The 25,912-nt window shown below is 39.0% G+C and overlaps 1 protein-coding gene across 1 annotated transcript; it reads left to right on the forward strand.

Annotated features, from left to right (window-relative positions):
• The first annotated feature begins 2,906 nt into the window (after window positions 1-2,906).
• Window positions 2,907-24,717, forward strand: APPBP2 (amyloid beta precursor protein binding protein 2). Its single transcript, XM_054847533.1, has 13 exons — window positions 2,907-3,076; window positions 13,167-13,255; window positions 14,379-14,530; window positions 15,081-15,204; window positions 19,657-19,825; window positions 20,569-20,658; window positions 21,145-21,212; window positions 21,301-21,406; window positions 21,749-21,873; window positions 22,056-22,141; window positions 22,513-22,703; window positions 23,134-23,299; window positions 24,153-24,717. The coding sequence occupies exons 1-13, from the start codon at window positions 2,936-2,938 to the stop codon at window positions 24,404-24,406; spliced, it is 1,761 nt and encodes a 586-aa protein (XP_054703508.1). The 5' UTR covers window positions 2,907-2,935; the 3' UTR covers window positions 24,407-24,717.
• The last annotated feature ends 1,195 nt before the right edge of the window (window positions 24,718-25,912 follow it).

A 25,912-nucleotide genomic window follows, 5' to 3' on the forward strand; every position in this document is an offset into this window, starting at 1 on the left:
AAATCCCTTCTATATGAACTTCTTCAACAGAGGGAATTTTGACAACCAGGAGGTTGTTTGATCTCTAGGGGCAGTTTTTATAATAGAAGGCTACGATTAGATTTTCTTTATACATTTACCCATTATTAGGCTTGTCTGCATCCCTATCCACTACAATGATATACAGATGTACAGAGCCATTGCACTCCATACGCTTTACATGTGAGTTGTACAGACACCCAGATGCATCTTCAAAAGCTAAGATTACAGAAGACAGACTGACTGAATGCTTTTGCCTAAACAACATACATTATCATTTTGCTTTCAGACACAGGCAGTATTTGTAAGTGTCCTTTAAATGTTTCCCTATATAGAAAAAAGAAAAGAGAAAGATACCAAGAAAGATAAGAATATCTATCAGAACCTCTGCCAACAAGTACTGGAGTCAGAAAGATTTTCTAACATCTGCAACTATTAATGAGTAATTGCATTAAAATAATTTACGGATGTGAAAAGCATATCATTGAACAAAGCCATTTTGCTAATAAGTTCCCAATACAGCTTTAAGGGGAAAAAAACATTCAACAAAACAGGGTACCTCTTAAGTTCAAAGGTATTTGGAGAACTAACCAATTATTTAATAAAACATACTTTTCTAAGTCTGTTCTGCTACTATGTTATTTTTAATGGCTACCTACTATCTCAACATACTCCAACTCCACCAACTCTCTAATAATGCCTTTAAGAATAAAATATGTATCTATAATAGAAGATCACCAAGTTGTTCAATACATAAATATATCAAGCCATACAGTATTAATAAATAACAAGTACTACTATATCTAAATTTTATTTCTACCTAGACATTAAATCACATTTGCCATAAAGATTACTCCTCAGGCTCTACCAAAATGAATTACAGACTGAATACATAACATAATACACTGCAGAAAGAGTTTATATCGTGTCCTTCTTTCATACATACGCTTATTTCTTATCCTTGAATAGGCACGCTATAGTTTTGTCTACAAAAAATTACAAGACAGTAGCTGTAGCCTAGCTAATTTTTCAAGACACAGTAACTTATCAAGAAGATAAAGTCCATTGCCACAGCACTGTCTTGAAAAGTACATTTACCTTAGCCATTATTTTCAGAAATCTTACTAGATACTTTATTTTAAAGCAAAATAAGGAACATTATAAGTTCAAGAATTACCATTTTGTCTGTATTATCAATGACTTTTTCTTTCATGCACTGGAAAACTGCCTTATCAGTCTTCTTCTAACAGGCCTCCAAACTAGCTCTCTACAAAGTAACTGAGGTAAATATCCTCTGCCTCTCAGGGCAGGGGGGACTAATTGCCAATAGAAACCAGCTGTCTGTCCTGAAAAAAAATCCACACCATCTCAGAAAACAATAAAAAACTAACAGTGAAGCCACCAATAGGCAAAAGCAAAAGGAGACAAGGCAATCTTCCATGGTCTGTTTATGTCACATTCCTTTCTTCCCACCCCATAACATTTGTTTCTGCAAGTAAAGGACAAGGAATAATGTCCTCTCACAAAACAGAGGGAGGGAGGAATAGCAACAATTTAGGATTATTAAAAACAGTCTCCAAAGTGAAACGGTAGAAGCTCTGCCTCCTGTAACTTTTAAAATAAAAATGAACAAACGGTAAGTCACAGTAGCGGTCCTACATTAGCTAAGAAAACCAAAATAAGACTTGACAAAAGGAGAAATATTTCCTACTATAGTTAGTGCATCTAGGGTTTGGGTTTTTCTACGCATGTGTATGATAAAAAGCTTAGAAAACACAAAATATTTAACTATGAATAAAAGCTGATCATTCAAGACCACACCAGAGCAGTCAAACTTGAGTGATGTTAACTTAGTGCAATATCAAAACCTACACCAAGTAGTAATCTCAGAGTCCTTGCCTGCATTGCACTGGGGTGGCTAAATCACTGGCTACAACACAGTGCAACTCTGTTTTAGACCAAGTAATCTAAATGCCTCTGCCTAAAAATCTACCATCTGTGTCCGAGAACTATCCAATATGTTCCTAGTGGTGTGTGCAAGCCCCACATGGAAAGCAAATAAGGAAGAAGAACATGCCTCAAACATCTTGATAAAGATAATGAGATATTGACAAAATATACTGCCATTTCCACAAGGGGTCACGGAGTTAAGTTGTGCAGGGAAAAGGGTGGTTTTACCACATGGCAGCCGAGGAGGAACACCAGACAACACAGGTGCACTTCAGGTAAGTTAGCAAACCCTCTCAAACACGGGACTCCCAAGTAATGCTCACCTTGACCTGCCAACACACCTGAAAGCCATAGAAGGCCCAATATTAGCAGTACATTACCACAGGTGAAGCTGTAAATACCAACATTTCCACTCACAGGAGGGGTGCTGCTGGGGATGCCCTGGAGCTCAGTGTGTGAGGGGAGCACTCAAGGTCCCCACTGAAGCCAGGTGCTGGGGTGCTCAGCCTGCTCCTCCCATACAAATAAAGCCCCCAGAGCCACCAACCCTCAAGGCCCATGCTGGGCAAGGGGTGGTCACCTGAAGGCCTAGGCCACGATCCTGCCACACCACCTCGCTTCTCTCTACTAACAGAAATTGCCCTTGCCCCCACACCCTCTTTCCCCCATATTTCCTCTCAGCCCCTCGATATAAGCTCGTAGCCCCACAGCTCCTCGCTGCCCTGGGCTTCTTCCTCTGCCCTACGTTCGTTTTCTCGCGTCTCCGTGCAGACGGATGCCTCGCTCTCCCTTCCCTCCTTTCTTCTCCCTATCGTTTCCCCCATCCTCCGCGCTCCGGCCGCTGCCGCCTCTCTCTCCCCGGGCAGCGCGGCGGGAGCCCCGGGGCGTGAGGCGCGGGAGGTGGAGCGGGCCGGGCAAGCAGGCGGGGGGGAGGTGGGTGGGGGGAAGGCGGCTCCGCACACCCAAGATGGCGGCGGTGGAGCTGGAGTGGGTGCCCGAGACGCTCTATAACACGGCGATCTCGGCCGTGGTGGATAGTTACGGGCGGGCCCGGCGCCGGGACATCCGCTCGCTGCCCGAGAACATCCAGTTCGACGTGTACTACAAGGTACGGGGTAGGCGGCGGGGAGCCAAGCGAGGCTGGGCCCGGGGGAGATGGAAGGAGAAGCGGGCCGGGGGAGGAGGAGGGAGGGAAGGTCCGCTCCTGGCCTGCCCCGGGCCTCTCCTCGGAGGGCTCGGGGGTGAGGGGGCGCAGGGCCTCGGCGGCGGTGCGGACTAGGGCCGGAAGGACGGGCTGGGGGAGTGAGGGCCTGTGTGGGGCCGCCCGGGCTGCGGCTGAAGGAGAGGAGCCTACGGGGGGAGGCTGGGGCAGGGCCGGGAGCCCACGAGTGGAGGAGAGGAAGTCGCAGGCCCCCGGCCCACATGAAAGGCCCGGGGTCCGCGGGGAGGGAGACGGGGGGAACCCCGTGTGGAGGACGCGGAGAAGGGGCCTGCCCTTGGGGGCCCGTGGGGTGAGGCCCAGGGGCGGGGGAAGATGTCTCCCCGCCTTTGGAGCCAGAGGAGGGGTAGGGGCAGGATGAGACCAAGCTGTCTGCGTTGGGATATATTTTTTCCTTTCCCACCCCTTCCCTCTCTTTTTTTTTTTTTTTTTAATGTATTGGAGAAGGTGATGTCAGTGGTAAAAGGAGGAGAGTTTGCTATGCTCTTGTACCTTCTTTAATGATCAGGTAGGAATTAGATGAAAAGAATTGAGACTTGTTTAATGATGTAGTTTATTAGCCTTAAATCATTCTTTCATGAAAGGGCTGTTTCTCATTCATCTGCCTCTCAAACATCTAGAGTTAAAGGTACACTGAGATTGTCCATTAAATAGACATTGCATCCATGTAGAAGAATGGCTGGAAATGAGCATTCCTCAGGAGAGAAGCAATGTGTGTTTAAAAAAAAAAAAGGGGGGGATAACCCTACTCTGCCAGTAAATTTCTGGAAATGTAGGACGTGCTAAATGAAGTAATTCTTTAGATGAATCTTTATGAACCAAGGGCAGTGGCCCATCACATATAGAGAAAGTAATAGTATTTATAAGGAAGGCCGCTCTTAACTAGAGACAGGGAAATTGTTTTTACCATGTTGAAACAGGGATGTACGTTTTCTGTATACTAGCTATTCCTTGTCTGTCTTGCATGTTGAGAAGTATGGAAACCCCTTTCTACCGCTTATGAGCATGTTCACAGATAATGATGTGGTTGACATATGGCAATTGTCAGATAAAGGCTAAAGATACAGAACTAACAATGTGGAAGAATATTTTTGAGTTTGTTTTTAACTGTTAGTAGGTATGACCATTGACAAACTTTCTTGGCATCGCCAGTCCAGATGTTCATTCGGATGAAAGGATGGTACTTGGTGGCTTTTAAAAGCATAAAACAAAAAACTCCTTCTAGCGATAGGAATATCCAAGTATCTATTATTCCCAAATTGTTTAAAAACTCATCTGTAGGTGAGCTTAATAGATCATTGACTTCTTATCCTTTTATTAGCACTCTTAAGTGGTTGCATTGAATCAGATTCATATGGAGTTGTTCCATAATGAAAGAAAATCCAGTGATAGATCTGACTTCTAAAGAGACATTCTAATCAGTTTATTCTGCTTGTGTACATTGGTATGTTGTCTCGTTGGGCAGATGATAATAAACTTGCTAAGTACCTGTCCTCAAAATAATGTTTCTGTTGTACGAATCACTAGCCAGTATAACTTTTGTTAATGATAGTAATTTGCATTGTGTTTCCTATGATTTCTGTCATTTACAACAGGACAATCTTTGACATAAAATATGTAAGATACACCTATGTGCCTCTTACAAATACACATCTATGAGATGTCCATGTACAGAATAAATAAAACTAAGCTACACGGTGCAGTGTTTTGCCATTGCTGCCAGTGGTACGCTAGTCTTCCACGCCTTGACTGCTTGGGGTGTTTTTATATCTTATACATAAATGTAACTAAACCTTGGATCGGATACTGAAAGGAAGTCATCAGTCCTTACTAAATGGTGTTCTATATGCAGAGATGTCTGCCTGCAATTAGTGCCTTGAAGCCTAGCCAGATTACAAATCTTCTGGAACAGTGTTTGCATTTTTCTAGGCACCTGTACAGTGCTTAATAACCAGTTCTTGTTTTCTGTATTTGGATGGCTACAGCAATACAAATAACAGAGCTGAATTAGGTTAGAATGAGGACAACATCACACCTTTGGACAGTCCTCTCATGTTGTTTATGGTCCTTGTTTTACTGTTTTGGCTCTGGATAGAGTTACTTTCAAAACCATGTGGATCTTAAATACCATTTCAAGTTGGTGAGCTATGTTCAATACATTCTGACTATCAAGTTCTTTAAAGCAGAAGTAGAATTTCCAAAGTTGCTAACAGCCTTTAAGACAAACTAGAAGACTTAAATTCTTGTTCTGATTATGTGGTGGTTGCTGCTGTGTTGAAGGGGTGTCAGTTAGTTGTTAGTATCCTATGGAATACTACTTATTCTTTAAATACAGCTGAGGAAAAGTGGTGTGTAATTGAGGATTTGCATGAATATACTTGCATTTAGACCTTAAAAAAAAAAAAAAAGTAATCGCTTTCTTTCTGTGATTATTAAAAGGAGTAAAAATGTCTTTCTCAAACCTTGTAAGTAATGGTTTGTTATCCAGGCGTTAGTCATGGTTTGTGATATTGGAGGAACTACCACTGATTTTGCAAAAAAATAAAGGGTAGCATCAGCCAGATTTTACTTGCATACACAGGTGTTAATTGGCTGTGGCCATACAAAACATATTTATCCTATTCATTGGTATGAACACTTAACTTGACATTTGTCAATCTTGCACAGTTTGCCAACCTGTTCAGCTTGGTTAAGAAGACCTAGGTAGGACACAGTGCTGTTACCACAGCGGAGACAGTCAATGTGCTATTATTTAAAAGGAACAAAAAGACTAGCAGAGTGTCTTGGTCTTTGGTTTTTTGTCCCCAAGGTACCCTATAATCCAGTGATTTTTCTATTGTCATAATATATTGCCTTTATTTCCCATTCCTGAACAAATCCAATTACTTTTAATTCTACATATTCCAGAACTGCTGACTTGCAGGACATGCCTTATAAACCTGTGCTTGCAGGATGTGCCTTATAAACCTGTGCATTCCCAGTTTACAATGAGGAATCAAACCTGGGGCAGTTGCAGAATGATCTTTGTTGTGGACACAGTAAGAAATGGGTTCTGCTGCAAGGTGACAGAAGCAGGCAGGTTCCTAATACTAAGCATATTTATCCTTCTGTAGCATTCTTAAACATTCTTAAACTAAAACTTAAAAAGGCAGTAGCAAATAATCATGATTGTAGTAAAACAACAAACCTGTACTGGTCCAGCCAGGTGTTTCTGGATTTTTTTATTATTATAATGTTTTTCAAACGGCATTTGACTTTTCCTTGCAACCATTAGAAAAATAATAGAGACAGAGCAGAATGCTGGTAAAGATATCCTGGAAATTTTTCAAGTCTACGTTTGTGCTAAAAAATATTAAAATGTCTTATTAATCACGGCTGTATTTTGAAGAGTTTAATAACTAGTATTTTTGCTTGTAACACCTGCATCTGGGGGGAAAAAAAATCTGCAAACTTAACGTATTTTGTTTCCTTTGTGTCTTTGCCAGGTTTACGTATATCCTGGTTGTGTTGTTTCCTAGTAAAACTAGTTAGATTCTCTTTCTTGGGTTTTTTTTTTTTTGGAGGGGAAGAGAAAGAGGGTGGCTAGCTTTTAGAAGCCAAAGAAAGAAATATGCTGCATCTCAGTTCAAATAGGACATGCCTGGCAGGTAGGCAGCATTTGTAAATACCAAAATTCCGTATTAAAAAGTAGGTGACAACTGGAATAAATGGTAAGTCCTTAAAAAACCAAAAATCGAATTATTATATTATTGTGGTTTGTTGGGGAGAGGATAGTGTTTTGAGGAAGGGAGTTCATGCAAAGAATCTAGTTTCTGTCAGCAGAAACAATCTTGAACTATCTAGTCCCATGACTGTTCAGTTAGTGTCTTACATAGAATTCAATTCTTTCCCCCATGCCTCAGCTTTATATTCTATTATGCATAATTGTGTCATTTCTTTGGTTCTCATGGTGCTTTTGAAGAGATACCGCTTCATTAGTTTTAGCGTTTTCCATCATAGGTATTTGTTGCAGTTACGCACTAGCAGGCTGATCTTGGACTCGTATTGGCTAACAAGGAGCTTCACGCAATGTTTATTTTCTTTTTGGAAGGTCTTTTCTGGATTGTGTGGGTTTTTTCTTTTTTTTACATGGGTTTTTCTTGAAAATCATTTGGGTCAAATGTTTTCTGATGAGATCATTAACCACAAGAACAATTGGAGATGACATTAATTTGTTTTAGTGCAGACCTGTAACCTTTAGTAATTGCACTCTACTAACTTGTTTTGCATTAAAATTTTTAGACAAAATCCAGAAGGTTATAATCATGCTTTCTCTTTGAAGTGGTAGATAAAATTTCTGAAGTGCTCCTACCTTGATGTGAATCAAAATACTAGAATTTGAGTTTAGATCCTGATAGCTCCAGCTTCTCTAATGAGTGTTGCTGCAGTATTATGTTCCTCACTGTATTCTGCTAATCTAAAAAAGAAGCATGGCAAATAAAAGCTCTTGTATCACATCTAGATATTCTTTGAACCAAAAAAAATTAATAAACGAGAATTTGCTGACTGTTCACAATAAGTAATAAATGTCCATTCTCTGCATTGCAGTAGAGACTGTTTTTACTGATGAAGAATGATAATAAACATAATTTCTATAAGATTAGAATAAAACTCACTTGTCCCAAGGCTTCAGTCTCCCGGGTATTTGAGAGCGAAGAGGATAAACTACCCATGAAATGAAGTGTAGCTGTACTGCTTTAGTTTTGAGGTTTTCTGACCAGAGGAGCACAAACAAGGTTATAAATGAGCAGTGTATGAGAGGCAAAAAATCCCAGAGCGAATGGGTCATGTATTGTAGAACCTCTGCTGTGACCGAGCAGTGTGACTTCACAAAGACTTACATTCATGCTGCTGTATTTTTGGAGTCAGAAATTAAGTGTATATTTGGGAAACGATTATGATTTCTGCATGTATGCACACACGTACAACCATTTTGATCATCTGGTTAGACTTCCAGAGCAGCGCATGCAGTCAGACTTCACCGAATGCTGCTTGAATTAAATTGCGTATCGCCTCTTTTTTTAAATTAAAGCCTCACAGTGGAGGAGAATCATCACTTCATGAGGTTTTTTCCAATTATTATTACTCTTTATTTTAACGTGTGTCTTATTTCTATAGTCTAAATTTAGACTAGAACTGAACCATCTTTCCTTGTCATATCTGTACTGGTTTGAAACTTCTTGCCTTTGGTTGCCATTCTCCTAACTCAGTTTGTACTTTTTTTTTTTTTTCAACCTCTAACTATGGAGCATGTTTTCTAATCGTAATATGCTCTAGCTTCCCTATTTTTTCAATATCCATGTTGAGTCTCAGACACTAGAAATCATAATTCAGATCATGAGGTCACATTATGAACAGACATGTTCAGCTCCTGCTGAAACTGTAATTCCTGTTCCCACTTAATTTTCTTTGTACTGATTTAACATCAAAACAAACTGGGTTTCCCCCCTTACTGCTCCGGAGAATCATACGTGTGTGTGACTGTAAGGCTCAGGCTTTGTATCCCTATTGCTGGACTCTGTGTAGATGTGAAACAAAAAGCTTCACTGATATGGGCCCAAAAGAGGAGGGAGGGGGAAGATGTGGAGAAGTGCTGGTGTGTGAAAGCAGTAGGCTCTAAAAATTGTCCCTGAAGTTAGGCTTATTCAATAAAGTTGGGGTTTTTTCTTGGTTATTTATTTGATTGAGGTTCATGAAGATCAGCCTCATAATTGACAGTGTATTTTCAAAGAAGAGCTGCAAAGTTTGCTTATTTTTTTTATGCCTTAAATAATATCCAACAGAACTAGTGCTTGTCCAGAAGTTTAGTAGATGGTTTTGAAATTGATTTGAAAGAATCGAATGTACCTAAATTTCTAACTGATTATTTTCTAAGGCTGTTTCCCCCCCACCCCATTTATAATGAGTCATTTGTCAACAGATTGATTCAGTGCACTGTTGACTCTCAGGAAACTTTTTTCCTTCCTTGTTAAGTAGGGAAGGAAGATTGTGATTACAGCCAAACTTTTTTCCTAAATACTGATGTTTGTTGAAGCGTGCAGTCCTTCCTAAATTTGGCATGATATTCCACATTACATTATTAGACATTACTAACCATACTGGGGAGTTCCTTGGAATTCCTTCTATCTTTAATTCTTACTGAAACATCCATATTAATTTTTCAGTCCTCTTCCAAACTGGAGCAATAGGAGCATATTTTTCAAACTGCGTATGCTACAGTTCCTCTTCTCGAGGGTCCTTTTACAACTGGTTAGAATTAATCTCCAGCTGCTTTAAAAAATGATCTTTATTTTTATTATTTTTTTCATTAGGTTTAGAACAAATTTTTTCTCTTGTGCTTGTACATAGTGAAATGGCCCAGAATGCTGGTGATAGAAATATTGTATAGCTTTTTCTTTTGTGCTACGGCTTTGCTTTTGCTAGCAGTTTAGCATATCTTTGTCTTTATTTTCAGGGGTTTGCTAGGAAGCAATTAGACCTCAGCTTAATCTATCCAGAGAGAGAAATCTGACAAAATTTTAATAGAATTACATGTGCATGATACAATAATAGATAAGTTACAAGTTAATGTTACTAATATGTTTAATTGGGGACACAGCTCTATGCAGCTTTTGATATGTTAGGAGTTAAATATTAAGCCTTAGATCTTGAAGGAGGATCATGGTGATTTTTCTCACAGCTATACAAAACAGTTTGTGCATGGTGTAATAATATGCCTATATATTAAATTTGTATCTTGTTTCCTGTCTTCAGTGCCAGAACTAATGTGTCAGTGTGAGCTGATGAAGTTGGAAGTCACATTGTAGGCTTTTATTAATTTTTTCTATAGTTAAAGAAAAATGAATCTCTAATAAGCTCCAAATAGGTTAAGTTTGCGTCTAAAAGACATTTCTTTCTTAAGAAAAGAATAGTTTTTCAGAAGTCCAAACCTCTGCCATTCTTGTCAGGGCATGTTTTTGTTGAATCACTATTTTGTTTTGTTTTTCGTGTTATGTAGCAAGGCTTGTGGTCAAGAATTTTGTCTCTGGAGCTTTAACAAGAGAACCATTTCTTCAGTGCTTGCAACTGCTTCTCAATGAACAAATGAGCGTTACTGAATCTCCTGGAATTGCTTCACAGTTTGACGTATACTCACTATTTCCATGTCAAATTTTGTTTGAAAATATTGCTGTAACAGCAACAACAGTTTCAAGAGACTTCAAGCTGAGTTAGTTCCTTAAAGATGTTTGCCAGTGTGTCGAGGGAAGGGGTGAATAGTGTGGTAAATGTCTCTAGGATACTGTATTTCTGGTTATACCAGTGAAAATAAGTTGGGTTTTTTGCATGCCAGAATGGTGCAAGTGTTTACCTTTGAATTGGGATGAAAGATGTGCAAATAGCAGGCTTGGACCCTTGGGCCATAATCCAAACTTTACCATGCACCTGAAACAACTGACGTATCAAAATTGAGGATGTAGTTTGGGACCTTCCCTCTCTCTCCCTCCCAACCAGGGCGCTTATTCAGTAGGAATTTAAGAATCGCATGTAACAGTGGGCATGTTACAACATGTGTTCATGACACTTCATAAATTATTTTTTTTACTGTCTTACTACAGTTAGTATTTGGTAAACTAGTATCAGAATAATCTCTGGAATTTGTAATTAACACTGAAAGGTGATAAGGGGAAATGATAATGTGCTTGATTGAAAGTCTAAATGTTGAACATGCGATCGTACTTTTGATTGTCTTAAATAATGGTAAAATAGCTTGGGTATGTGTCTTAGTTTCTTCCAGAAATGATCTATCAATTATTAATAAGATATCCACCTTCAGTTTTGGGCATGGAATACTAGGCAAGATTCAATCTTTTTTTTTTTTTTTTTTATTGTGGAAAATAAGGTTTAGATTTTCTAGAACAGGTAGCGTTAGACAGCTGTGTTGAAGAAAATGAGAACACTTAACCATGACTGCAGTTTTTAAATACACCAGACCGGATGTTCTTTCACTGCCAGAGAGAATATAGCTTCAGAAGAAACTCTGATCCCTTTGAAGTACAGGGACACTCCAGTGTCTTATCTGAGGAGTAACTTTGCATGCAAACTTGTTTTTTGAAAGACTTCCTTTTTTTTTTTTTTTTCCTCCCCCAGTGAAATAGATGACTAAAAGGAAAACATTCGTTTCTGGCAATTGACGTTATTAGGTCAAAGTATTTTTGAAGTTTTTTTTGTAGGTTCTGTTGTTAAAATAACAAACTCGCTGTGCTGTAGAATCGGTGTCATGCTTTTATAAGAAGAGTTGACTAAAACTAAATTTTTGGCTCAGAGATGTTCTTGCATGCTATGTTTTGAATACTAATTCATGTGCTTCCAGTGTTTGTGGAGAAAAAGGTAAACCAGTCACAAGATGCTTATCAATAAAGGGTTTTTTAAAGGAATTATAAAAACTGAGAGGAATATTAACATTTTCATTAAATCTGTGTTTGCAGTTGAGCATCTCTAAATAATGTGTTCTCTTGGTCTTACTTTTGCATACATCGTAAGGGTAGCTGCACTCATGTCACAGTTCCTCATAGCTGTAAAATCTGCTTAGATAGCACAGAGGGCCCTGCAGTAGGTATGGATATAGCCATCTTGGGTAGTGTGTGTTTGAATGTCTTAACATATGGACTAAAAATTAGGGTTTTCTGAATAAGTCTTAAGAGTGCGACCTAGCAGTGCTTTACCTGTGTGCTCATGATGGCATGAAACTCAAGTGGTTTGTGTCTACGGGTAAACAGTAGTTTCCCGATCATCACATAGTGCAGATACCACAAAAGAAGAAAAATGAGACTTGGATGACCTGTGGTGAAAGATGCAGCTTCTAGAGAGAAGTGCCTGTGAGATGTGAGCTCCTGGCTTCTCCCTGTTTCCACGTGGAGTCACTGCCTCACAAAAAGATTTCTCTTTATTTTTTTTTAATAAAGTGCGTGTGTGTGCTTTTTCTACAACACCTAAAATAACAAATGGTTGTACTGCAACAGTCCTGTGTGATCCAGTGCTGCGCCTCTAGCAGAGGCTGGTGATGGTACATATGACTATGGCAAGTGTGTAGTGGTGCTTCCTTGGGTTACAGACCCTGCTTTCACTCATTTGTGGTTCAGGGGCTTCAAGATACCAGGAATTAATAGCCCACGGTGGATTTTTCTGCCATATATTTGTGCAGTCGCTTTTGTACCTACATAAATTCTAGCATTTATAGCATAATGTGGCAGAAAGTTCTGCAACTTAACTATGCATTGCATAAAGAACTGTCTCCATGGTTTGTTTGACATATTTGCTTATCTGCAGACACAAATCAGTTTGGACCTAAAACTAGTCATTGCTTTTGATAAAACTCAAGGGAATCTGGTTTTGTGCACTTGCCATTTACTCATGCAGGAGTTATTTGTGTAAGCTCAGGTATTAATGGGGTCAGGGCTCATGCCTGTCTTTAGCTCGGGATACTGGTGAGTCACCCCTTGCAGAACTTGTGGGTTTGGGGGTTGTTTATATATATTTATATATAATACAAAATCTATTTGCACTGGTGTATGCTAGATTCTGTGTCATCTAAAAAATGTTTTCAAAGCATTTATTACCAAGCTACTAATTGTATTTTTTGCTAACTTCAGGAGGTTTTTTTTGTCTTGGCTTTTTAGCTTAGGTGTTGCAGTGTTTTATGATGCAGGTGGACATAGTAAGTAATTGAAAATACATTTGTAGATAAAAACAGCTTGAAACCACCTATGGAGCTCTCATAGTGTTTAAAAACTGAGTACACATGCTAAAGTTGTGCTCCTGTGTGGAGATAATGGAGTATTTAGTCTGCTGTGTTTCAATACTTTGAAGTCTAGATTTCATCCTAAGTCATCTTTAATATTAAGCTAATTTCCCAGAAGAACTGGGTCTTAAGTTCTAAAGTTTATTTGTATTTTTCTTTCAGCTTTACCAACAGGGTCGCTTATGCCAGCTGGGTAGTGAATTTTGTGAACTAGAAGTTTTTGCCAAGGTGCTACGAGCTTTAGATAAAAGGCAAGTATCTTAGTATATTGATAATTCCTGTTTCAGCTCTCACCTCTTGATCTAGGTTTTGAATTTGGAAGATATCTCTAACTTTCTTGGTCTTCCTAGCCTGTCTATTAACCATAAGAATATTTCCTTGGATTTACAGATGAACTTTTCAGTTACAAAGTCTCTTTCTCTTTGTTTTATTTTTTGATACAATCAGAACTTCTGTGTAAATGTACCAAGTCATCTGTGGTACTTGGTCCCCGAAGTGCTCTGTTTGTTATTGATAGGCTGTGGTTTAACCCCGTAGGCAGCTAAACACCACGCAGCTGCTCGCTCACCCACCCAGCGGGATGGGGGAGAGAATTGGAAGGGTAAAAGTATGAAAACTCATGACTTTCATAAAGACAATTTAATAATTAAAAAAGAGGAAAAACAACAAAGAGAGAAGGAGGGGGAAGCACAAACAAGAAAAACAAGCGATGCAAAAACTCCAACTGATCAATGCCCAGTTGGTCCCTGAGCAGTGGCAGTCGAAATACCTGTTTCTTGCTGTTGTAGCAAAACCTAAGTGAAGGGTTATCAAGCTGATAGGTAGGATTGCCCCAGTTTGGAGAGTTTTCCTGTCATAACTATTCCAATTTGTGGTGTTATGCTCAGAACCTGACTTTTTTAGATCACATGCTTTGTAACCAGAATAAGCTTTGAGTCTTCAGACGTCCCTCCCTCCCATTGTTTGCATGTGTGTGGTGTTAATGGTTCCTCACTGCTCATTTATCTGCAATTTCTGTGGGAGTTGTGGGGTAAGGGTGGATTTGAGGCTTCCTCCCCCTCTAAGTTTTAGCTGAAAATGTTGTTTTCCAGTTTTAATATTGTGTTGGGTAGCTCGTGTTTTGCTTACACTGGAGGGTGTCCTTGTAAAGAACTTTGTGTACACTCACTTTATTTGTTGGATAATCCAACAACTGTAATCCATTAGCCTTGAGATTGACAATTAAGCTTGTATTCATCTGGGTCTGGTTTGAGAGAGGGTTGGAGTTATTTCTCTGAATCACTACCCATTTGAATTCATGGCACTCAAGAGCCAACTGACTGCAGTGTTTTAAAAACTTCATGTGTAATCAAATTCTGTTTTCTTTTGTTTCAGACATCTGCTTCATCACTGTTTTCAGGCTTTGATGGACCACGGAGTAAAAGTTGCTTCTGTACTGGCCTATTCTTTCAGTAGACGGTGCTCCTACATAGCAGAATCAGATTCTGCTGTAAAAGAAAAAGCAATCCAGATTGGTTTTGTTTTAGGTAACTGGTGATGATAGGCTGTTTAAAGTGTGATACTCTTCTTCATGCAAGCTTTAGTTAAGCTAATGCTAATTTTTTCATGTTAATGTCTGTGATTTCTTTTTAAAGAACATGTATGTGTTTTGGAATGTAATGTTTAGAAAACTACTTGGTGTCTTAAGAAAAAATATATTGGGTTTTAATATCTAAGAATATATAGGTTTATCTTTGCTATTTCAAATGTTTTAGATTTAAAATTTGTTTGCAGATGTGATGCTTAATGTTAAGACTCTGCATAAATTTCGTGTTGGTAAGTATTTCTTGACAGAAAACTGTAGGAAAACTTTATAGTACCAAAAAATCATCCTAAACTAAAGGAGAATTCTTCTTCTACTCTTGTATTTCATCCTCTTCAATTCGGGATTGGAGGGTTTAAGCTTGACAGGATTCTCATATGTAGTATGCACTTCTATGAAATAAGCAGTCGTCTTATAAGACTTAGCAAAACACCTTTTTAAGAGAAAAAGGGTTGGTTTGTTCAAATTTCTGTTTGTTCTTGATTTTTTTCCAGGGGGGTTCCTGTCAGATGCAGGCTGGTACAGTGATGCTGAGAAGGTATTTCTTTCCTGCCTTCAGTTATGCACCCTTCACGATGAAATCCTTCATTGGTTTCGTGCTGTAGAATGTTGTGTAAGGTGAGCTCACCTTTCATTCCTATATGTCTTACTGTGAAATATGCATTAATATATTACCAACTGCCTCGGAGCCATCAAGCTTAGATGGTCCCTTTAGTATTCTGCTGCACCATAATACCTTCCTGGCTAGAGCTGACAATCGGAAGGTGCTTGTTTTACACTAATCCCTGGGGTTTCAACTTGCAAACTGGCAGCACAGTTCAATGGAAAAAAACATGGTTTTGCCTTTCTACGTAATACCCGATAGGTAGCAGGTGCTGGGCGGTAAGAGTGGTTCGGCACCGTGGTTTTTTAAAGTGTTTTTGCACGTGGAGGAATGTTATGTGTTCGTGTTTGCTGAAGTTATATTTACTACAGGAACTTACCAAATCCAAACACAAATTACATAAACACAGATGACCAGAAATAAAAGGAAAACATACCTTTCCTGATTCCAGATCCAGTGAGTTCTCTTCCTGCATGCTGAGCTACTTAACTATGTGATTAGGTAAATGTCCAGATGTCCAATTCCTGTGGACGCCTTCAGCCACAGCTTAAACATTAGAAGAAGAATTTTTGCTTTTAGGAGAAATTTGGGGTTTGTACCTGTCTTGTTTCTCAAGGCCTGTAGTGTGGTCTGTTGAGGTTCACGTTCCGTTCACAGAAGCCTCGAAGATTATCACTTTAGCGTTTAGCTGCCCTGCTCTTACTCTGTGTATCTAGATGTGTGGTATACTGACGCAGTCTGCAGTAAGGAGCCAGGATGTTTTTGTTGGTAACACCACGACTGACCTCTTTTGCGTGCTACAGGTATGCACTTGAATACCTGTGTACTAGTGAGCATAGTTAACACAGGATTAATTTTTTTTAGGTGCTGTAATGAACAACAAAGTATGTACTGTATTTATCTGAATATAGGGCAAAACTTGTTTTGGAAAACTGCTCCAAAAAAACTCTGCATCTTGTTTATGGTTGGACAAATATGAAGAGTAAATAGGCTTTGCCAGTAGTGGCTTATTTTATGTGCCAACCAGAGGGCCATGGCAATGGTGGCGGCTCTGCCTTGTTTTGCCCTGCCGGCTGCTGCGGGCTTTCATTCCCAAAATGAGATGATGCCAGGAGAAGCCTGGGCACACATACACACCTTCCTAGAACTGGGGAGTCATATAGTACCGCTGTCAGTGCTTGGTCCTTTGCCTCCTAGTTAATCTAAAAAATGTTTCCTAGTTTTATCGGGCTGTTTGGCAACCTGGAGAAGTTGCCTTAAAAATAAACTCCCTCCCCTTCTCCAAGTAGAAGAAAAGATGGTAAAGAAAAGGAAGAAGGTAACTCTGTTGGACAACAGCATGCAGCCCACACGGCTGTGGAAAGTTTTTCATTTTGTGCTAGAAAAAACCATCCTAGGTTAGAATGAACTCTTCTGAACTGGAGGTGTTAATTCTGTTTGGGTAGAGACAGCCGTTGTTCTTGCAATGAATGCTGATGGCCTGCATGTAATGTTGAGTCCCTCTGGGCAGCACTGTGAATGAGGAGACACTGCTTTGTGGTCGGGCATCTCCCAAACAATCAAATAGCAGCATAGCTTGTTTGGAAATGTGTCAAACAGAAAGAATTTGAAACACTTTCAGAAGTGCTCAGTATGTAAAACCTAAAATCCTTTTTGTGGGGGAGAGCAGTAATTATACGCAGCTTTGAAGTCATGAGGCAGGAAGATAACCTTTTTGTTGTTACCATTAATCCCTACTGTGGAATATCTTGTTCTTACTGCTGTGCTTGCACTGGAGTTGGGTGGAGTTTTAAGAGAACAAAATTCAAGTCCAGCTTTTGAAAATATGGCACTCAAAAAAAAAAAAAAAGTGGCTGCTCTTATTCTAAAAGCTAGAAAGTCTAACCTATGGGAGTTTAATACATTGCATTATTAGTAGTATGCAGTTTAAAAGAATTAGTTTTGTGTTATTTAGACGTAATTTGATGTTCTTTGTACTAGCAGTAGTAAATTACATGGAGATACATGAGAAAATTTGAAGATGTGAAATCTCTACAAGGTTGTATACTACTTTCTTACATGTGATGTGCTCCTTTTGGTTTGCTTTTCTCATGATATGTTAGACAATAAGGCACAAACACATACTACAAATACATGGTTCTCCCATTTCATTGTTTCACATTTTGCTGATTCTTGGGTATTTTTTTTTCTCATGTTTTTATACTTCCTAAGCTGCTGTGTAACATGTGTTTGCTATGTTAGTATGCTGTTAGAGAATGATTTTGAGTGGGGGGCAAGTTATTCCCCCAAAGCTATTACTGCAGACATCAAAGAAGATTCATAGCTATTAGCATAAATGTCCTAAGGCATTTATTCTGCCTCTCGACTTTATCTTCTAAAATTCCTTTGGCTTAATAAAGGATTTTTTGTTACTCAAAACCGGATCACGTAAACTCCATTTATCCTAGAGGATTGGGTTAGGTTTAGCTTGGGTTTTGGTCAATTTGGTTTTTTTTAGACACTATCACTGAAGCATCCAGATACTGGATGTTATCTTTTGCAGGCACTTATCTAAATTGCAGAACTATCCCTACTGACTTATACCATTACATGGGATTTGGGCTTTGTAGTTTTGATGTTGCAGAGCAGCTCCCAAGTGAATGGTGTCGGCAAAATAGCTTCCTTCTTTAGGAAGCTGTAATGGCTTTGTTTTTCTCTCTAGTTTCTTTAAAATTCCTGTCTCTTGCTTGAGTGTTAGATAGTTTACTGCTGCCTGTGACGAAGAACACAATGCACTTCTACATCATATTTAGTTCTTGGACCTTATTTAAGGAAAAATGTGGTCATTGCTTTTTTCTTTCTGTTTTTGAGCCATGTTGCTGTGTTTCTCATTGGAAAGCTTGGGGTTGTTTACATAGCTTGTTTCAGGGTTTTGGGTTTATTTTGAAGTCTTTTTCTTTTGATCTTCTCTTTGCGTGGCTAATACACATCTGCTGCGCGCTTGCCAGCCACTCCCTTCTTGTGAAAATGTGAACTTTATTTCCTTTAGCATTTGAGTTTAATGATACATTTCAATAGGAAAGTACAGGAGGCGGCTGAATTTGCAGGGCCAGCTCAGATGTGTTACTTTGCCATGGCGGGAGGCATGGCTACAGTAACTTAGGAATCTCTACTCACGGTAAAGGGTAACACAAAACAGGCTTAGAGAAGAGAAACATTTGATCAAACCTTCACTGTTCTTTTCTCCCCCCCTTAATGGTTTATTGGAAGAGCTGTCAAAACATATCATAAAAGATAGAAAATGCTGTACCTATACATTAGCTCATGTTTTCAGAGTTTTAGCCTCTTTGCAATACAGCATTACATTCTACTTCGCTTCACTTTGTGCATTTCTCTTCCTGATTTGCAGAGGCTTGCCTGATGGTTTTCAATCCCTGTTACTCATTGTCTAATAACAGATTTCCAGGAGGGGCAGTGGAGGTTAATTTACCAAAATCTCATGTGTGCTAAATGGCTGGCATTGGCAATAGAGACGGAACAGCTGTCTCTTCTTAGCCTGCAATGGGTAGGGATACAGTTCTGCCCTTTAGGCTTGGAATATGATAATGCACACATTTCTAATGTATCTCTTTAAAGTAAATAAGCATCAGCTTACACTTATAAAAATCTTCTTCACTTTTGTCTTAAATAGATGCCAGAAGCTGAAATTTGTTACTTCTTTAGAGAAACAAGAGTATGTTTCAATAGTGCTGTGGTTTATTGTCTGCCTCTGGCTGTCGTTTTGTGAAGCTTCTGTTAATCCTTCAGATGGAAGGGCAGCGAATTAGGAGAGGAGCAAGGTGGGGGGAGAGGGGCTTTAGAGTTGTTGTCAACTGGGCTGACAAAGTCATAGTTTCTGGTGGTGCTGCGTCAGTGCTGGATATCATGTCAAATGGATGCGATTGAATTTCTTGTGAAGACACCCCCCAAAACAAGAAGTGCCGCTTCTGAAGCACCGTGCTATGTAAGGTTTGAGGGAAAAGGGCAGCGATGCATGAAAACTAGCTATGTCTGTGCTTATTCAGTGTCTGTTTCAGTTTATCATGCTTTGGAAAGGAGGTAGAAGGGATTTAATACTGTATATTACAGAGGTTTGGAAATGGAATTTTGTCAGCATTGAGAAGAATGGATTTTATAAAAAAATAAAACAAAGCCACCACACCAAAATGGTTCAAGCATTGGATATGTAAAACTGCATCAATATGTAAAATCATTTGACATCTCTAACAGTAAAAGTTCTTGCCATGCAAGAGACAAAGCATAGTGTACTGAAACAATATTCTGTAAATAGTTGTTCTGTGTTACTCAATTCAGACAGTGCAGTTTTGTTGGGATGACAGTCCAGTTCTATTGTAAGTATAATGCCGAACTGCAGACCCACGGTACTGCTGTATATTGAAAGGGTTTATTCAGACGCCACTTAGCAGATCTCTTTACATCTTCCAAAGGTTGCTGCACGTTCGAAACGGTAACTGTAAATATCACTTGGGAGAAGAAACGTTCAAACTTGCTCAGTCTTACATGGACAAACTTGCAAAACACGGTCAGCAAGCAAACAAAGCAGCGCTCTATGGGGAGCTGTGCGCGCTGCTCTTTGCCAAGAGCCACTATGATGAGGTGAGTGGGATTTTTGCTTTGTGTTTTTCAGGAAACTGGTTATGAAACCTGCGAGGATGTTCTGTGACTGGCTCATTATTCACATTATCTTTCTAGCTCGAGTTCCTGATCTCTTTTGGTACCTGTGTGACAGTACAGAAGAATATTTGATTTATCAGTTTTTCTTTCTGTGTATTGTTCTGAGTTAGTCTACAAGCTCTTTAGTACTTTGACCAACATTAAGAAATACTGTGATAGATATCCAATACATACTACCTATCTGTAAATGAAGTATTCTAAAAAGCTTATTTTAATAGGTAAAAATGAATAGCAGAACATAGGTAACAATTCTTTGCACCTGTTTTATAAAAACCTGCGACTTAAACCACAGTTTAAACAGCAGTTACATTTTCCTTTAGCACTGAAGTACGCTGACCAGGAAGCTGTGCTACACAATAGGAATTATGAGGATTACTTTAAGATTATAAAATACCCTTTTTTGTCTGTAAAAGTAACAGTAATAGTACATACCTTAGACTTGTATAAAATACTTACACATTCAGTATTAACCTTAAGAGTGCTTTTTAAGTCTGTCTTAAGACATAGCTGAACAAGTTTCCTTACACATAAGCAATTAAACAGAATTTTTAAGATTTTGTGATGTAAATCACCAGTTTATTTTTCAGAGTCGAGTAACGTTTTTCTTAATGTTGCAATGTAGTAAAGTTCCAGCTTCATTATGTTGGTACCTCTCTGTTCAACAGGCTTATAAATGGTGTATAGAAGCTATGAAGGAGATCACGGTGGGCCTGCCTGTAAAAGTAGTAGTGGATGTTTTACGACAGGCTTCAAAGGTGAATTTAAAATCTTCCACGTTTCTTTTGCAACTAAATTACTTCCAAGAATGGGTGAGGATAGGTAGTACCTCCAGAATACTTGGCTAACCAGGTTCTTTTCGTGAGCCTTGCGGCTTGTTCATGTTTAGTTGGTCTGCCTCAGTCCCAGACCTTTGGGGGTTTTGGTGGTTTTCCTTCTTTCTGAAACCGAGTTGCAGCTGTTCTAATGAACACCATGACAGTTACCCCAAGAGTATTCCACAAAAAGGCCATGTTTGATCTAGGCGAGGTACAGTACTAGCCCTTTAGTTCGGCCTTTGTGGCAGAACAAATAGAAGTTTTAGTCATGTTATCTGCGAACCTTTTCTTAAATAACTGAAAAGACCTTTAGTAACCATGTTGGTATTTTGAAATTAACAATCGCAGTTAGCAGTTGGGCCAGTACCTGGAGGAGATGAGTTCTGAGTATACACCTTTTCATATGCTTCATTTCAACCTGTTTAGGCTTGTGTTGTAAAACGTGAATTTAAGAAGGCTGAACAGCTGATAAAACATGCAGTATACCTTGCCCGGTAAGTAGCATTCAAAAAAAAAAAAAAAAAACCCTTTTAAAATTATGCTCAACTTGCCTCAATTTATAATATAAGTATATCTCTACAGGGAGCATTTTGGAGCCAAGCATCCCAAATATTCTGATACTCTACTAGACTATGGATTTTACTTGCTCAACGTAGACAATATATGCCAATCTGTTGCCATCTATCAGGTATGCAGCAGCACCAAATGTCTGACTTTAATTTCGTAATCTCTCAAATGTTTCTACTGAAACTCAGCCAGTTAATTCATAGAGATAGTTGATTTAATTACTGCAATGCTTGTTCTTTAAAAAAACAAAACAACCACCCCCAACTATGGGGGTTTTGCTTTCTTGTTTTCCCCTGACTCTGAAGTGGTTTTTATATATTTATTGCTTCAAGTATGTAGGTATAGGCCTACAGAATTTCAGAGCCAGTAGACCTCCCCCCCCCTCTCTTTTTACCAATGAAGAAGATTCATTTGGGTTTTTTCTGCATTAATTGATGAAACTGTATTCTTGGAACTCTTTCAGACAGCTCTTGATATCCGGCAGTCAGTATTTGGAGGTAAAAACATACATGTAGCTACAGCTCATGAAGACTTGGCTTACTCTTCATATGTTCACCAGTACAGCTCGGGAAAATTCGACAATGCACTGTGAGTACAATTGTTTGAGGTACTGGCAGCAAATTTAATACTCTAAGTGGAGAAAAATCTTCTTAAATGATGCAGACTTTCCAATTAGAATTTAAATGCATCTGTTTCTTGTTTGTGATATTTTATCAGTCAACTGCTAACTTAAATATATTTATCTTGAATTTTTTATTTAACTCTTTCAGATTCCATGCAGAACGTGCTATTGGCATTATAACTCACATTCTCCCAGAAGACCATCTTCTCTTGGCGTCTTCAAAGAGAGTTAAAGGTAGAGCCCTTAACTGCAGTTTGAAATCGGTCATTCAGATACGTTTGTCCTGTTCCCTAACAGGCGATGTAACTTGAGTTGTCTCTTTCCAGTGGAGGTCACTCAGTGTTCTCTGTCAACACGCTTGTAAAATACAAAATACAAAGAAACTTCTTTTAAAACTTAGCTGGAGAACTTGGGGGAGGAGGAAGTAAAAATACAGAATATACAAATATGTTGGGGGCTTGATATCTGGTCATACCCGTTTGAAATCAGGATTTGTGTTTATTACAAACTGTTTAGACATCTTGGCAGATGGCTTTCTGCTACCCACAGTTAACATCTCTCTCTGTTTGGAACACAGTAACGTTGTTTTTCTCTCCTATACTCAGCACTTATCCTGGAGGAGATTGCAATAGACTGTCACAACAAGGAAACTGAGCAGAGGTTACTTCAGGAAGCTCACGACTTACATCTATCCTCACTCCAGTTAGCTAAAAAAGCCTTTGGGGAGTTTAATGTACAAACAGCAAAACACTATGGCAACCTTGGAAGACTGTATCAGTCCATGAGAAAGTTTAAGGTGAGATTATATGGATGTAAAGTCTTGACTTAAAATCTGCAAGGCATCTGTAAATGTCACAACAAATGATGATTTTCTATGTCCACAATTCATAACCTCAGTTGGTAGCTTTATGATTGAAAACTTGTACTTTATAATTCATCTCTCCAAAGCTTTGTGCAAAAATAATCCCTGAAGGTGCAGGAAGCCTTCAGAGACAGGGTGACAGCAATTTTGCCCACAGAAAAAGTGATATTGTTTGCTGATCCGCTTAACTAAGACTTTGGAGAACTTGATTTGGTTTTGACTTTCTTACTTTTTTGCCTTCTATAAAACACTACAGACTGTTTAGCCACGACATTGTTACATTTCTTTAAACCTTGTCTTTTCCCTCTCTTTACGGTGTGGCAAGTGGTGTGTGACTGACCTGTGTGAATTTTGATCCTCACAGGAAGCAGAAGAAATGCATATCAAGGCAATTCAGATCAAGGAGCAGCTTCTGGGTCAAGAAGATTATGAAGTTGCCCTGTCAGTGGGTCATCTAGCTTCTCTCTATAACTACGATATGAATCAGTATGAAAATGCCGAAAAGCTTTATCTGAGATCCATAGCAATTGGTAGGTGATTCTTACAACATGTGGCTTTATAGCAGATCTAATACTACAGGAAACAACAGTAAAGAGCATATTAAAGTTTTCAGTAAAGAACTTGATGAAATGCAAGATGTTTACTGTATGTGTTTTTAATCTAAATATAATGTTGTTTGGGTTTTTTTTTAATGTTTTCCTGGGGGCTGAATTCTGGAACTGTATTATTTTCAGTGCTCCATCAGATGTCACTCTTGGAAGCATCTGGAAACTGATTAATTAAAAGCTTGGGTGTTAGTCTTTAGGCTACAGAACTTAAGGGCAGAATGTAGTTAAATTTTGAAAGAAATGGAAAACTATTGTGCCTGTCAGCCTAACTATACTTTCATTAAATATTTTTCTTGCCTGTTATCATTTGCAGTGAACTTACAATTCCAAATCAAAGGCATCTTTGGGACATGCTGCAGCTCAATTTTGTGACAGATGCTCTTATGTCATGCAGTTGTCATGTACAGTGTGTTATAGAAAAATTTGTGGTTTTAAGGTAGAAAACTGGAAAACAGCTTCACTGTGTTTAAATTGAGTTTGGGTGAAATTGAGACACAAAATGACTGCCTTCTTTATGACTGGTAGATTTTTATGCACATAGAGCTGTGGTGCAATTAATGATCGGATAGTAGAGCCCCTGAGGACAAGTTACAATACCCTTAAAGGAACAGGTAGGTAGAATTCAGACCGTTAGCCAGGAAGCTTGCATGTTGCTTGTGTTCTTGATTTGCCATAACAAACAGGTCCATGTTGTTGGTAAAACTGACGTGTGCAATAAGATGCAGCATATGGGTGGATTACCTTTTTAATTTTGTTCTCTTTTGGATTTCTTTAGGAAAAAAGCTTTTTGGTGAAGGATACAGTGGACTTGAATATGATTACAGAGGTCTCATTAAACTGTACAATTCCATTGGCAATTATGAGAAGGTTTTTGAATACCACAATATTTTGGCCAATTGGAACCGGTTGCGGGATCGGCAGTTCTCCGTTACAGATGCTCTGGAGGACGTAAGCACCAGCCCTCAGTCCACTGAAGAAGTGGTCCAGTCTTTTCTGATGTCTCAGAACATTGATGGACAGAGTAGCTAAGAACTTGGTCAATTAACCAGTTAAGGTTTTTTCCCCCAGGTTACAGGGGGAAAAGTCATACTGTGAAATCTAAACCATGTAGTTCTCTGGGGGCTGGAATTTGCATTGAAACACTGGTCCAGTCTACTGAAGAGTGCCCATACGGATGAATGTGTGTTAAATTCTTATCAGCATGTGTATGGCATGTTTAGTTTGGCTCACATTTTTAACGTGGTATTCCTGAAAACCCCTTCTTTCTCTCTTCTCTCAAAAGAAGCTACTTTGCAGAAAGTCTGCAAGAAAACATTAAATAAAACTGTTTGAGTTCAAAAGAGTTGCATTCTTATTATGAACGGAAGGTTTCATCAAGAGTTTTCTTCTGATGTATAGAAAGAATAAATGCTGTACTATAAGAAGTTATATGAGAAAGGCCTTTCTGCTGTATGCATTGTAGCAAAGTTAATCCTAAACACCAAGAAAAGGGAGAAGGCCCTAGCCTTGGCTGCTGCCTTATGAAGAAAAGTGGCAAAGAACCACTCTGGAGAGCAACATACTCCTCGTGAACCACAGTAGGTTGTTAAGCGAGTAACCACCGTATGTTGTTTTTAATATTCTGAACTGGACCAGTGTTCATCTGTAAGCGATAGAAGATCCAGTAGACCAGCAATCGTAGATTTTTTTGGTACCAACCAAGAGTGCTAATCTTCTGAACAGGACCAGGAAAATCAAAAGTGGACCAGCCTGCTAGAAACAGTTTTTGGACCAGTGGCTTTAATTTAATATTTCTGCCCCTGCATTCACTTTTACAGTAGGATTATTTCATTTAGATGTATGATCAGTGCAAAATTATATTCATGTAATAGATACAAAACTAGGAAGTGAACGTTCTTTAGCGGTTGCGATGGCATGTCTTTAGCTAGTAAGCTTATACAAATATTAATGTCAATGCCACAGGCAAAAACTAGAAATGCTTAACTATTTGCTGCAGCCATTTTTTATTTTTTTTTCCTTTTTGAATGGGCTTACTCTAATAATTGAGGCAGTAACTTGTTTATACCAGTTAATAGTTTTGTATTACAATCCAGTTCATTTTCTGTTTCTGGAGAACACAACTTATTGTACAGTTTGCAGGGGTCAGCGCAAAATGCCAAAAAGCACAACAGGTCTTTTTTTGTGATGCTTCGTTTCTACATTAAACAATAGTACAACCAGAAACCGATTCCTTTATATTAATTTAAAAAGCAGAAGTCAGCTGTAAAGATCCTGTAATAATGCCTATCTCACTAGCTTGTCTTAATTTTTCTTCCGTTGGGGGGGGCTGCTTGGTTGTGTGGTTTTTTTGGTTTGGGTGTTGGTTTTGGGGTGGGTTTTGTTCTTCTTCTTAATATTGAGGTAGTACTCATTTGAAAGTCTGTGTAACATAGCAAACTAGAAACAACTCACTGCTGTTACCTCAGTTCTTAGCGGCACAGGCGGTGCCCCTGGAGTTAGGATTCTGTCTGGTTTGGGTTTTCTCCCTTGCCCCCT

The sequence above is a fragment of the Grus americana genome, chromosome 19 (genome assembly GCF_028858705.1).
Source record: "Grus americana isolate bGruAme1 chromosome 19, bGruAme1.mat, whole genome shotgun sequence".
Taxonomy (NCBI): domain Eukaryota; kingdom Metazoa; phylum Chordata; class Aves; order Gruiformes; family Gruidae; genus Grus; species Grus americana.